Source organism: Fukomys damarensis, unplaced genomic scaffold (genome assembly GCF_012274545.1).
Source record: "Fukomys damarensis isolate Sample0158 unplaced genomic scaffold, DMR_v1.0_HiC HiC_scaffold_21, whole genome shotgun sequence".
Classification (NCBI taxonomy): Eukaryota; Metazoa; Chordata; class Mammalia; order Rodentia; family Bathyergidae; genus Fukomys; species Fukomys damarensis.
This window is the reverse complement of record NW_022900933.1, coordinates 7,674,524-7,688,807: the sequence shown is the minus strand read 5'-3', so window position 1 is coordinate 7,688,807 and position 14,284 is coordinate 7,674,524. Positions and strand designations below refer to the sequence as shown.

Here is a 14,284-nt window from a genome sequence, read left to right as displayed (position 1 = left end):
ATATATATCAGAGTTAAACGATACCATAAATCACAAGGACTTAACAGATGTCTATAAAACATTCCATCCAACAACTATAGAATACACATTCTTTTAAGCAGTTCATGGAGTATTTTCCAAGATGGCTTTTTCCCCTCTTTGGTACCGGGGATCGAACTTGGGTCCTTGCGCTTGCGAGGCAGGCAGCAGAACCACTGAGCTAAATCACCAGCCCTCCAAACTGGGTATTTTAGTCTATAAAACAAGTCTTAATGTATACAAAAAGCTAAATAATTTCTTGTATATTATTCAATTGTAATGTGATAAAAACAGGTTAAGAGCAAGAAAAACCAGAGACTATATAAACATATGGAGATTAAATAATTCATTTTTGAATGATTGGTGAGTCATTGAAAAATGCAGGGAGGAAATTTTTAAATTCCTAGAATTAAATGAAAATGAAAATAAAACATATTGGAACTTCTGAGATACAGGAAAAGCAGTCCCAAGACGGAAGTTTATAGCTATATGTGCCTACATCAAAAAATCAGAGCAATCACAAATAAATAACCTAATGACACACCTCACGGTTCTGGGGTAAAAAAAAAAAGAACAAACTGAAAGGAGATTCGATAAAAGGAAAGAAATAATAAAGGTCAGAGCTAAAAATTAATGAGGTAGACTAAAAGAACAATACACAGGATCAATGAAACAAAGAGTTGGTTCTTCAAAAAGATAAACAGATGGATAAACTTTTAGTCAAACCAAAAGAAAGAAAGAAAAAGTCCAATCAATACAATTCGAGGTGAAAATGGTGACGTGGTGTTACAACACACACCACCAAAACACAGAGAATTATTAAGGACTACTCTGAAAACCAGCAGCTTAATAAATTGGAGAACCTAGAAGCAATGGATAAATCCCTGGGCACATACGACTAAACTGAATCAAGAGAATATAAAAAATCAAAACAGATTGATCGATAACAAGCAGAGACTGAAGTAGTAATAAGTCTCTCAACAATAAAAAGTGCAGAACGTGACGGGTTGACTCACTGCTGAATTTTAGCAGACCTTTAAAGAAGAACTAACACCAATGCTCCTCAAAGTACTCCACAAAAGAAAAGGCAAGACAGCTTCCAAAAATCATCCAGTGAGTCCAACATCACTCTGATACCAAACTGGACAAGAACACAACAAAAAAGAAAGTACAGACCAATATTCTTAACGAACATAATGCAAAAATCCTCAATAATTATCTGTGCACCAGGTGTGGTGGTGCACACTTGAAATCCCATCACTAAGGAGGCTGAGGCAGGAGGGTTGTTAGAGTCTGAGGTCAGCTGGGGCTACATACTGAGCCAGAACTACAGAGAGAGATCTTGTCTCAAAAATAAACAAACAAAAAAACTTTAAAAAAAATTTTTTTTTTTTTTTTTTTTTTGGCAAACTGAATTCAACACTTTGAAAAGATCATATACCATGATCAAGATGGCTTCATTCCAGGAATGCAAGGATGTTTCAACACATGCAAACCAAAAAAACAAATAGAATCAAGGATACAAATCACATGATCATCTCAATTGATGCAGAAAAGCTTTGGAGGAAATTCAGAATGCTTTCATAAAATCCTTGAAGAAACTAGGTATTAAAGGATCATTCCACAATACAGCAAAGGTGTGTAAGACAAATCTACAGCCACCATCATTCTGAACAGAGAGATGCTGAAAGCATTTCCTCTAAAATCAGGATGGGGCACGAATGCCTGTTCTCCCTACTTCTACTCCACATAGTTCTTAAAAAATTAGCTCAAACAATTAGGAAAGAGAAAGCAATACAAGGGATTCAAATAGAAAAAGAAGTCAAACTATCCTTGTTTGCAGAAGATAAGATTCTATACTTAGGAGACCTCAAAGATTCCATCAAAAGACTTTTAGATCCGATAATAAATTCAACAAAGTATCAGAAAATAAAATCAGCATTAAAATTTCAATCCCTCCAGCTGAGGATGTAGCTCAGTGGCGCCACACCTGGCTGGCAAACACAAGGTCCTGAGTTCAATCCCGCGTGGTGGGAGGTGGGGGGATTCAATCACTTTTCTCCTATTCTTTTTTCGTTTTTTGGTACGGGAATTGACTTGGGTCCTTGCGCTTACAAGGCAGGCGGTGGCAACACTGAGCTGAACCCTCGGCCCTCAATCACTTTTCTCTACACCAATAATGAAAAAGAAATAAGGAAAACAATTCCATTCAGAATAGTTTCAAAAATTAAAAAAACACCCAATTTTATCAATTAATCAATTTAATCAAGGAAGTGAAAGATCTCTACAGTGAGAATTTCAAAGCACTGAAGAAAGAAATTAAAGATACTAGAATATGGAAAGACCATCCATGTTCATGGAGTGGCAGAATCAAATCAATACTGTTAAAATGGCCATGATACCAAAAGTGATCTACAGATTCAATCACAAAATACTAATGATATTTTTCACAGAACTAGAAATAGTAAACCTAAAATTCATATGGAAAAACAATATAGAACAGACAAAGTGATCCTAAGGAAACAAGAGCAAGGCTAGAGGCATCACAATATGTGATTTAAAATTACACTACAAAGCCACAGCAACAAAAACAGCATGGTATTGGTACAAAAACAGACACATACAAAAATGGGACAAAATTAGGGACATAGGAACAAACCCACACAACTACATTACCTGATTCTGACAAAGGCACCAAAAATATATGTTGAAGAAAAGATAGCTTCTTTAACAAAAGATGCTGGAAAAACTGGATATCCATTTGTAAGAGACTGAAACTAGATACTTTATCTCTCACCCTGTGTAAAAATCAATTCAAGGGCCAGGGATTTAACTCAGTGGTGCCGCCGCCAGCCTCACAAGTGCACGGTCCTGAGTTCGAACCCCACTACCCCCCAAGAGAAAATCAATTCAAAATGGATAAAAAATATAGGCATAAGACCTGAAATTTTGAAATTGCTAAAAGAAAACATAGGGGCAACACTTGAAGCCATAGGCAAAGGGAAAAACTTGAGTACTTCAATAGTATAGAAAATAGTAACAAGAATCAACAAATGGGACTATATTAAATTTCAAAGTTTCTGCACAACAAGGGAAACAATCAACAGAGTGAAGAGTCAGCCTACAGAATGGGAGAAAACTTTTGTCAGCTACAAATCCTCTGGCAACAGAGGATTAATACATAAAATATATAAAGAACTTGAAAAAATTATATAGCCCAATCGAAAAATGGGCAAAAGAGCTAAACACTTCTCAAAAGCAGTAGTCTAACTGGTCAACAAGGATATATGAGAAATATCCAACACCTGTAACTATTAGGGAAATGCAACTCAAAACTGCATTAAGCCATGCGTGGTGGTGCACGCCTGTCATCCCAGCACTCTGGAGGCTGAGGCAGGAGGATCGCTGTGAGTTCGAGACTGGCCTGGGTTACACAGTGAGTTCCAGTTCATTCTCAACTATACAGTGAGACCCTGTCTCAAAAAACCAAAAAAAAAAAAAGAAAAAGAACTGCATTAAGATTCCACTTACCCCAGTCAGAATGGCTATCATCAAGAATACAAATAAAATAAACACTGTGAAGGATGAGTGGAACAAGGAGCCCTTCTACAATGTTGGTATATATAAATTTCTATAGCTACTATGGAAATCAATATGGAAATTCCTCAAAAAACTAAAAACAGAGCTACCACTTGATCCAGCTATACTACGCCTTGCTATATATCCTACTCAGAAAAAACTAAAGCCAGCACACTACAGGGACGTCTGCATACCCATGTTTACTTCAGCACAATATACAGTAGCTAAGATATGGAACCAACCTAGATGCCTATCTGCAGACAGATAGAGAAAAAGTGGTGTGCATTTACAACAGAGTATTAATGGGCCATAAAAGAATGAAACTTTGTCATCTGCAGAAAAATAGATGGATCTGAAAGCCATTCTAAACAAAATATGCCAGACGCAGACAAATACTCTATCTTGTCCCTAATATGTGGAATCTAAAAAAGACACCCACAAAGTAGAAGGGAGACTATCATTAGACTAGAGGAAGGGAATACACAAGAGAGGGTAACGGGGGATGAACAAGAAATACATTATTCTCATGGAAATGACCTCAAAATTGTGAAATTAGGGAGGTGGATGGGAAAAGAAGGTGATGAGAGGTAACGATTAAAGTACGTTATGTGCACATACATATTTGCCAAAATGAAAGCCCTTAACTTGCATAACCAATATGCAGCAAATATATCTATATCTATATATATATATAGATATAGATATATCTATATATATATATATGAAAAACATCCACTAAATAAGTGATCTTATTAAAAAAAAGCTATATCTCATATAACTATCACAAGTTCCAGATAAATCAGGAGGTTATTGATAAAAGACAAAGCCACATGAAACAAATTCTCCCTGAAGATCAGTCTGTCTGGGCTGAAGAGGCTTTCGAGGTAGAGAGTAGAGAAAGAGCCAGCCGTGGATGCTCATGCCTGGAATCCCAACACCTGCAGAGGATCACAAGTGAAGCCCCCCCAGGCACCTCCGCAGGACCCATCTCAAGATAAATAATATAAAGGCTGGGGACAGCTCAGTGTAAAGGCCCTGGGTCCAAGCCCCAGAACTTTATAAAAAAAAAAAAGCGGGAGAGAGTCATGATCAATACAGAAATCTCCTCTGCAAAATAAACTACTTAAAAGTCAACAGCCTGGTAAAAAAGTATTTGTTACTGAAATGAAAATGGATCACAATGCAAAGAGCTCATATAATTCGATAAAAGTCCAAGAGGCCAAAGAAAACTCTGAAAATGCAATAACAGGTAAATTATGCCTAATGCTATGAATCTCATGCCTAATGCTATGAAAGGTAATTCAATCTCCCATGTAAATAAATAACTACAAAATAATCAAGAGATACTTTTTTTTTTTTTTTTTTTGGTACCAGGGATTGAACTCAGGTCCTCGTGCTTGTGAGGCAGGTGGCAGAACCACTGAGCTAAAAATCCCTGGCCCAAGGGATAATATTTAGCAGTTGTCAAGTTAGCAAAAATAAAGACATGTTTTAATTACAACCAAGAATGGCATGGTTATGAAACAAATTATTTTATGCAGTATCAACTACACAAAGGTTGATTTTACTGATCTTAGGGTTGTAGAATGGCAGTGATTATAATTTTCTGAAATTAAAACATACATTTATCATTTTTTAAAGCAACAGAAAAGCTCGTGTTGAATAAAGATTCAAACGAGAACACAAAGGTATGGCCTGTAAATTAAAAAGTCCTCTCTCTCCCTTTCCTCCCTTTGGTTGTCATCTAATCAAATGTACCCACATTTATTTAAAAATATTAATTTTATATCCACTATAGGCCAGAAAGTGTACTAGCAGCTAGGCGTAATGCAGGATCAAGACAGAGAGATCTATTTTTTTACAGCATTACATATATTTTACTATGAATGTAAAAACATACAGAAACAAGCATTTTACAAATACAAATAGAATCACATTATTGACATCGGGGCAACTTGCATTTCTTACTACAGAATATAACTTGATCCAATACTTTAATCCAGCAGAGATCTACTTAATATAATTCTTCACTGAGAGAAGTATATCTTGAAAAAAATAAGAACCGAGATATATCATGTAAAGGTACAAATTCCTAGTGATGAATGTCATCATGTTGTGGACCTAAAATGTACCAATAAATTTAATGAATTTTTTTGAAAAGTATATTTTGGCGTGGTTGCACATTCAGGATCTATGCTGTTGTGACGTATTATTATCACGGTCCGTACTAGGTCTTCTGTCATTAAAATGCAGTTGTGCCCTGTATAATGATGTTCAATCATTGAGTGACAAAATACATGGTGGTGGCTTTTATTGTTATTATTTTAGAAATATCTTTCACTAATTTTAAGTTTTAAAAATATTTTAAAATGTTTTAAAATACTAAATTTCGACCCTTTTTCACTCAAATAAATTCCAGATAAACTAAATAACAAAAAAAATGGAATTAGCAAAACACTGCCAGATGAAATGACAAATTATTTTTTATTTTCACAGATATAATATTTTCAAAGCAATAAAAGCTATTACTTGTATAAAGAGTAAAAACACAAGCTGGTGAAATCTGTCCAAGAATATCTTCTCATAAGGCATCTCAAGCAAAATCCCAGTGATCAGGGATCAGACACCATGCCACTTCTAAAAGTCCAAATAAAGAAAATTAAAACTGTGGGCGTATTGCCACTCATTTTAACGCTTTTTGTCTATATATTAAATCGTGAGTCTACAACGGGAAATGCCTGCTCACTCCTTCCCCGCTCTCACCTGCAAACATCCTTCCGTGGAATTATCCATGGTGTCTCCGCGTCTCAGGAGATCCAAGGCAGATCTGGTTTCTGCCTCCCAGATTTCCACTTGTCCAGCGAGTTTTTTGACCTCTTCAGCCATTTTCAGTTGTCCCTGGGATTCTTCATTTTCTCTTTCACGTTCTTCCATGGCCTACAACATTCAAAACGATCACTAAGAAATGGTCAACAACATTTCCACTGTAAAGTAATTTTCCTTTTTACAAAGTTCCACGGCTCCCCTCAAGAACGCTACTTCAATCCATAGCCTCTGTCAAACAACAACAGGGTTGCATGCTGACAGATGCATCGGGGAGGCGGTGTTGTTGCTCGGGGAACATCACAAAGCGAATGGACACAACCTGGACAGGATCGTTCACTACACACCCGGGCCGGACGCTACCGCCCGTTCTGTGTGTTTTGTCCCTCGCCAACCCAAACATCGCTGTGCAGGACATGTTAACGACACACAACCTAGTTTGGACTGAACACATCACAACATACATCCTTTAAAACTTAAAAGTTTGTTCACGTCTAGGATTTCAATTTTTAATCTCTATCAGTTAAATAGTATTATCTTCATTTACAGGTAACAGCTTACAAAATTAAGCCTTTCTTATTTCTAAAGCTCATATACAACTAAACACAGGTATCAGTAAGAGTTACTATAACCCACCATCAAAGAGACTCAGAATCATTAAAAAATGACATCTTGTCCCATTAATAATCCCTGTCTTCTGTAGGTTGATATGCTACAACTTTACATTATAGATACAACCTTATCTCATTTTAAACAGATCACACTATATAAATGCTCAGAACTACTACTGCATTTGAAAGCATTTTACACAAATTCAGATTTTTCCAGATTTTCTGCAATAGGCATTGTTTTCAGTTTTGTTTTGTTTTGTTTTGTTTGCTTGCTTGTTTGTTGTAGTGCTGGGTACTGAACCCAGGGCTCCCTACACAGCAGGCAAACACAGTACCCCCGACCCAAATCCCAGCCCCAACCAGGCACCCTTACAGTTAGAACGTACAACACCACCGTGGCAACTAGCCAAAGCCAGCTGAAATTACTTAAGAAAAACTGGGTAAGTTCATGCTGTGTTGCAAGCACATTTCAGAAACCACAAGTATTATATCATACATATGTATGAAGTATTTCTTCCTTTTCCATATTCATATCTATAATCTATAAAGTCTTCCAAATTACCCAACAAAACAAGGACAATCAATAACATTTGCCCTCACTTTACAAAACGAAAGCAAGACACAAAGAGTTCAGGAGCTAACACAAAGCTAGCCTATTTCTGAAAACTAGCCAGGAGTCACCTAAAAAAATCTCCACTCATCTGACACCACTCGGAAGCCCCACCCACTTCTGCAGGGTGGGGGCTAAACGAGAGAGGAGGTGCACAGCACCGTGAGTGGCTGCCCCAGGAAGGGAACCACCCATGCATTTCCTGGAAAATGTTCCTATTGTAACTGTTATCTAATACTCCATACACTTACCGCTACTTCAACAATACGGTGTTTTAAAAAGGAAAGCAGCATAGCTAAATTATTCCTACAAAGTCTAACCATTTTACCTTTAAATTCTGATTGTGATTTTCAGGAAATTCTGCGGACGAATCTATTGAAAAATCAACAGTTGGTTTTTCTTCTTTAGATGGTAGAATATTTCCAGAATCTTCAGGAATGGGCTGATCCTGTTTTTTTGTAAGCGGTTGTTTCATTTCCTATATAAATTTCATGAAATTTAATGCTCATATTTCTATTTGTATGCTAACATATAAAAGTCAGTGGACATACATATTCAAACATATTTTTTAGGGTTTATCCATCAAAAACAATGTTATAAAATGGGGAATGTCTCAGAAAACACCTAAGTCTCAAATTGTTAATAAGAAGGAAAAGAGTACATAAAAAATATTTATTGTAAGTCTGCTTTTTGAGGTACTATGTAAATATGAGGATAAGTCAGGGTACGTTCTCAAGCAGTTTGAAATCTAAAAGGCAGAATTACGCTTATTCTGTGAATGACGGAGGAATGTCAACTAAAAAGCTGTACGTAGGATCCTAGAATTAGAAGTGGTCTTAGATATACACCCAGGAGAAATTAAAACACAAGTCTGCATACACTCATACGCTAGGGTCAACACGCAAGCTGCTGACAGCAGCTCACAGAGTGGGAAGAACCAAAATGTACATCAACTAATGAATAGATATTAAAAAAGTGGTACATCCAGACAACAGACTATTCTTCTTCAACAACAAGAAACAAAGAACATACATTTACACAATATAGATAAACCTTACAAACATTATGCCAAGCAAAAATAAGCCAGTCACAGGAGATCACTTGTTACACGACCCCGTTTGTGAAATATCCAGAACAGACCAATGCATAGAAAAGGGAGTGGATCCGTGGCTGCCTAGGAATGGGAGGTTTGGAGGAAGTGGGGAGTGACTGTTAGTGGGCGCAGGGCTTCCTCAAGACCCAGTGAGCATGTTCTGATTGCTTACGGCAGTCTGTGCATACGTAAACCACACTAAACCAGTGAGCTGTATGGCGTGTGAATTATATCTCAATAAAGCGGGTGAAAGAAACACACAAACGAACGAAGGGAGGAAGAGTTAAAAGAAAACTTACAAGTGGAGTCTTTGTAATAAACTTTCTCCATCTTTTATTCAGTCTTCGCAGTTCTTTAGATATAGATGATCTCACCTCATCGTTGCTGACTCCAATTAGGAAATGCCCTACTTCATTTAAAGTAGCATGGTCAGCATTCCACTGGGACAGTGTCTCAAAGGAGAGCTACGGGACATGAAAGCAAAATAAATTCAGCGGACGCTCGGCTAACAAACCCAATCGGTTCCTGAGGGCTGGTGGTAATCCAAATTGGTTGTAAATCAAGACAGCGGAGATCTGGATGTTCACCTGGGACAGGCTATAGATAACAAGAGGCACATGAATCTGCTGCCATCAGCCTAATTCACCCAAGTTGTTGTAAGTCAGGCCGGTCATAACTTGAGGGTCCACTGTATTTAGGAGTATTTGTCTTTCTCTTATCTATAACAACCTCTGTCAAGGCTAATTCTAAGCAAAACAGTGTGAAAATCTTCACAGAGACTTGGACTCTCTCCTTAGAGATAGAACTCTAACTGCAGGCTGCAGGTACTCAGCACCTGTCCTTACTCCTGGTCCTGGGCTCCCAGGAAGCATTTGCTCTTACCATTTTTTTTTGGGGGGGGGTACTGGGGATCGAACTTGGGACCTTTCACTTGCAAGGCAGGGGGCAGAGCCACTGAGCTAAACCGGCCCCGTGTGCTCTTATCTTTCTGAGGGGTTGATCAGCTTACAGAATAGGTTCTCAGACTTCCCCAAAGAGTGGAGACCTCAGTGATTCAGGAATTTTTTCACACAGTTATCCAGCTGCTCCCATTAAGTTGTCAGGCCCAACAACTGAGCAGTAGGGTGGTATCTGAGAGACAGACGTTGACATGTCGCTCTCAAAACTGCGAACTCTTTAGCATCCTTTGCATCTCGGCAGAGCTTGAGAACTGCAAGCCCAGGAGTGCTACTTTCCTCAGAGTTATGTGCATTTCAAAAGAAGACCATTACAGACAGAAGAACCAGTTGAAGCCAAAGATATGAACTTCTAGTACCCATGTAAGTACCAGGGAGAAGTACTGACTTGGTAACACTTAAAACTATCTTTCTAAGCACTTATACACTTAACCCAAATTTTGCTTTTATACAAATAACCTATTTTCCATTAAGTAATTTTAGTTTCCACCTGGAAAATGTTTAATCTGAAAGGCCATCTACATCAATCTGTACTAAAGTACAAATTAAAGAAGAAAAAAGCCACCTTTTATGATAGACAGCACAAAACAGACTGTTACATGATGGGAAAATGAAAATAATAATGCATTGATCGACCTTTCTCCTACACCTCTCAGCATCAACCTAAAATATTTAAATTTGTCTCCTTTTGAAACTCAGGCAGGTTTTAGAGGTGAACTGTGTCAACCAAATGGAAAAACATAACTTAGAATGTATTTTAAATGGGCCTAGGAGCCATCCAGTACCATGAGCTTTTTATTGCCTCTTGTAAAAGCTTAGCAATATAGTATTCTAAAAGCTCTACTGCATACATAAACTGGACCCCAGTAAAGCTCTATGTGTAAAACCTATAATGTAGAGAAAACGTCTTTCTGGCAATTATATTAAGAAGAAGCTGGGCCAGGCATTTAGCTCAGTGGCATCACTTCCTGCCTTGCAAGTGCAAGGTCTTGAGTTCGAACCCTGGTAAGGCAAAAAAAAAAAGAGGCAGCAGCAGCAGCTAAACCTCTTCTAAGACCTGGGAGAATTTTCCCAAAAGATGTGTTTACAGTTTTCTGGATTTTTATCCTTGGACTGCAAATGAGAATCTCCAAATAAATCAAAGCAAAAAAGTCAAAGTGAAATGGTGTCATCAAGCTGCAAATACCTCTGTAGCTTCTCCCTTCTTTGTGTCCTCAAAACAAGCCTTTAGTGACCGAAGCTTTTCCACGTAAGTAGCCCAACATGCCAGGACCTTCTGCAGAGTTGATTTCACATTCTCTATATTTTTTCTGCATGTACAAATATTCTGTTCCATGATCATATATTGTTCATTAATAGTTTCACATTTGCCAGCTACAGTATTAGCAAAACAAGAAAGTAATATTAGCAAACAACTTTTTCTTACTAATGCTGTTAAAAAGCATTTGCATACTAATGGACAGTAGTAAAATAAACATGTTTTCCGACAATATTAAAAATGAAAGCATAGCTAGGCATACTGGCACATCCTTGCGATTACAGCAATCTGAGAGGTTGAGGCAGGATGGCAAGTTCAAGCCCAGCCCAGGCAACTTTAGCAACCCAGCAGGACCTTGTCTCAAAAAAAATTTTTTTTTAAAGGGATGGAGATGCAGCTCATGGCAAAGGCCCTAGATTCAATCCTTTGTATTGCAGCTAATCAATCCATCAATCAATTGGCAAACAAGCAAGTACTTTCCAAGGAAAATATGCATATAAAGCTAATCTCCAAAGCTTTAAAGTAGAAAGTTGAAATCTTATTTTTAAGTGGTGGTTATTCCATCAAAAAAAGTAACTGAATTACTTTACCCAAATGCTTATAAATTTCTTCACATCTTTGAAAAGAAGTATCAAGTTGAGTTAGGAACTCTTTTTCTTCAATAAATTTCTGTGAGGAACAGGGAAAAAAATTGATATTTTTACCTTTAAAAATATACCAAGATATCAAGTTATCGATGAAGGACATGGCAGCCAAACTGTTTTTACTACTTTAATAATATGCATTTGAGTAGAAAAAGAGTAAGGGCAGTTTATGATGAAGGAAGAGCTGAGATGTAGGAGATGTAGCTATGAGTAGTCACTATGTCAGTACGACAAATAACAAGATTTAATACAGGGAGATTTCTACAGTGGTTTTCCTCTTGTAGGAAAAGTCAAGCTAATTATAGCAATTTCAAAATCTACTCCACATACTTATTAACATGCACAGTTTTATCAGCTGATCTTTCAGGTGTGTTATTAATATTAGGTTTCTGCTAGACGTATTATGTGAAAAAGTCCTTCTGTCCGCCACACAGAACACCTGAGAAAGTACATTAACAAAAGTCTGCCACAGAAAAAAACAGCTAATTCAAAACTTGTATTTGCTGTGCACTTACTTGGCCAATGAACTATGACAATTAAGTAGAAAAATGAAAATTCGAAGAAGATTAAAGAAATAAAAATACTCCAAGTCTAGAATGATGCTTCTTATTCTGGGACATACAAGGCTTAAACTATAAACTGTAAGTAAATTTCTCTTCATGATGTTTTTTAATTTTGCAATGAAATTTACAGCCCTGCATTATTCCTTTTCTCCCCTTATTTCTAAAAACAGAGAAACTGAAAGAAGGTTCAGGCCCAGCTGTAGACATGACATTTCTGTAATGGTTCAGCTTTAATTTAAACCTGAAAACACATCTATATTTAAATTACTTGAAACATTTTTTCCTATAAATTGGAAGTTTTAAAACCAAGAAAGTATCAAGACAAAACTGAAAAATGTATTATTTTTCCCACAATTGAAACGTAAGAGGCTAAGATCAAGATGTTCCCCAAAAATTTAATTATTGAATGAAATCAAAAGCTAGAAAAAGAAAAACATATGAAACAAAAACTTCAAATAAAGGAGGAATTTTTAATAGAAAACACATTGAAATCTTCTGTGTTGTATTAATTGCCCTGGTTAACTCAATTTTGTAAACAACTACCTGATTGTATCATTTCCCACGCCTGATACTTGCCTACCTGTAATAGTGTTTTCCAAGCAATACCGAAGCTACTAAGAGCTGCCAACCAAACACACCCCCACATCGGAAGAACCGGTGAGAAACTGTGCCAGGGAAAGACGCAAACCCAGCACCCAGACTTGGAGAGCAGCTGCACCTGCCCGAGACAGAACACGGCAGCTTACATGCCAGCCTTCCAGCAGTAACTGCACAGATTCTTTGTTCCCATATTTGATGTCCCAAACATCCAATTTTGACTTCCCTTCATCCAGCAAACGAAGAACTGAGCACTTATGGTAATGAAATTCTAGAAGTGGAATAAATTTTTTCTCCAAAATGTTGTTGAGTCTGGAAAACAGTGCAGGTTTTAGAATTTAACTTCATAGAGCCCCCCTCCCCTTTTAAAGCGATGTAAAACAAACATGGCAAGTTAGAAAACAACCATTTTTAAGGTAAAAATACCTAACAGAACAGAAATGATCCCCTACTGAGAAATCCTGTACTAAAATATTGGTCAACAAGATATCTTACTAAACAGAAAACTACAATCTACAATCCAAACTACAAATTGGAACTACAGTTTAAAAGTTAACATATTAAAGCAGTTTTCATTATTGTGGCTAATTCCCTCTTATTCTAGTAAGTTGCTTATAAATAATAAGAAAAACAAGACAATGTAGGCAACGACTAGTTAAATAACCTCTATGTTGGCAGCCTTCTACAGTTTATAAAGTGCTTTCAGAGACACCCATTTGATCCAATGCTCTTGTGAGCTGTGGACAGATTGATCATAATTATGCTATATTCACAATTGAGGGGAAAAACGCTAAAAGAACAAAGCTCAATCATAGCATGCGATCGTCCAATAAAAAATCATGCTAAGAGTCAGGGATGTAACTCAGTGGTGCTGCACCTGCCTAGCAAGTACAAAGTCCTGAGTTCCAGTCCAGGCACCAGGAAAAGGAAAAAAAAAAATGATGCTAGCACAATATAAGGTTACCTAAAACATGAATTTATTGTTGTCAAGATTTAAAAGAGAAAACTTATCAGAAGTCATCCAAGTATCTACATTTTTGTGGTTCCTGTGGCTCAGACATAAACAGGGGCAGCAGCCATGAAATGATGTTGTTACTTACCGACTTTTCATTTCCTCCAGTTTGTTAGGTGGTACCAATGGCAACTGCTCATCGTCTTTTTTTTCAAAGGCCAGGAGAATATTCGAATGGTACTCAAATCTATCCTTCAGGTTCTGAAAAGAAATATAGCACCACATAAACCAGATTTCTTGCCAAACACTATAAATGAATTTGCTTATCTATTAGCATTATGTCTCTTTCAAAAATGTCAAATCATCTTTCTTTTTATCTAAAAAATTTTGAAACTAAAATTTTATGGATAAATATTTTTGAGCCGGGCATGGTGGCGCACGCCTGTAATCCCAGCACTCGGGAGGCTGAGGCAGGAGGCTGTGAGTTCGAGACCAGCCTGGGCTACATAGTGAGTTCCAGGTCAGTCTCCACTACATAGTGAGACCCTGTCTCAAAAAACCAAAAAAAAAAAAAAAAGAT

At 37.1% G+C, this 14,284-nt stretch overlaps 1 protein-coding gene across 5 annotated transcripts in view; it reads right to left on the bottom strand.

Moving 5' to 3' along the window:
- The window catches only part of Syne2 (spectrin repeat containing nuclear envelope protein 2), a 310,603-nt gene that overhangs the window by 208,517 nt on the left and 87,802 nt on the right, over nucleotides 1-14,284 (bottom strand). For all 5 annotated transcript variants that reach the window (XM_010602996.3, XM_010602997.2, XM_010602995.1 and 2 more), the window contains 7 exons: nucleotides 13,853-13,965; nucleotides 12,902-13,064; nucleotides 11,539-11,617; nucleotides 10,877-11,064; nucleotides 9,034-9,198; nucleotides 7,970-8,119; nucleotides 6,361-6,534 (listed from right to left, as the gene is read on the bottom strand). In XM_010602996.3, the coding sequence (XP_010601298.1) occupies nucleotides 6,361-6,534; nucleotides 7,970-8,119; nucleotides 9,034-9,198; nucleotides 10,877-11,064; nucleotides 11,539-11,617; nucleotides 12,902-13,064; nucleotides 13,853-13,965 (1,032 nt within the window). The remainder of the gene's footprint in view (nucleotides 1-6,360; nucleotides 6,535-7,969; nucleotides 8,120-9,033; nucleotides 9,199-10,876; nucleotides 11,065-11,538; nucleotides 11,618-12,901; nucleotides 13,065-13,852; nucleotides 13,966-14,284) is intronic.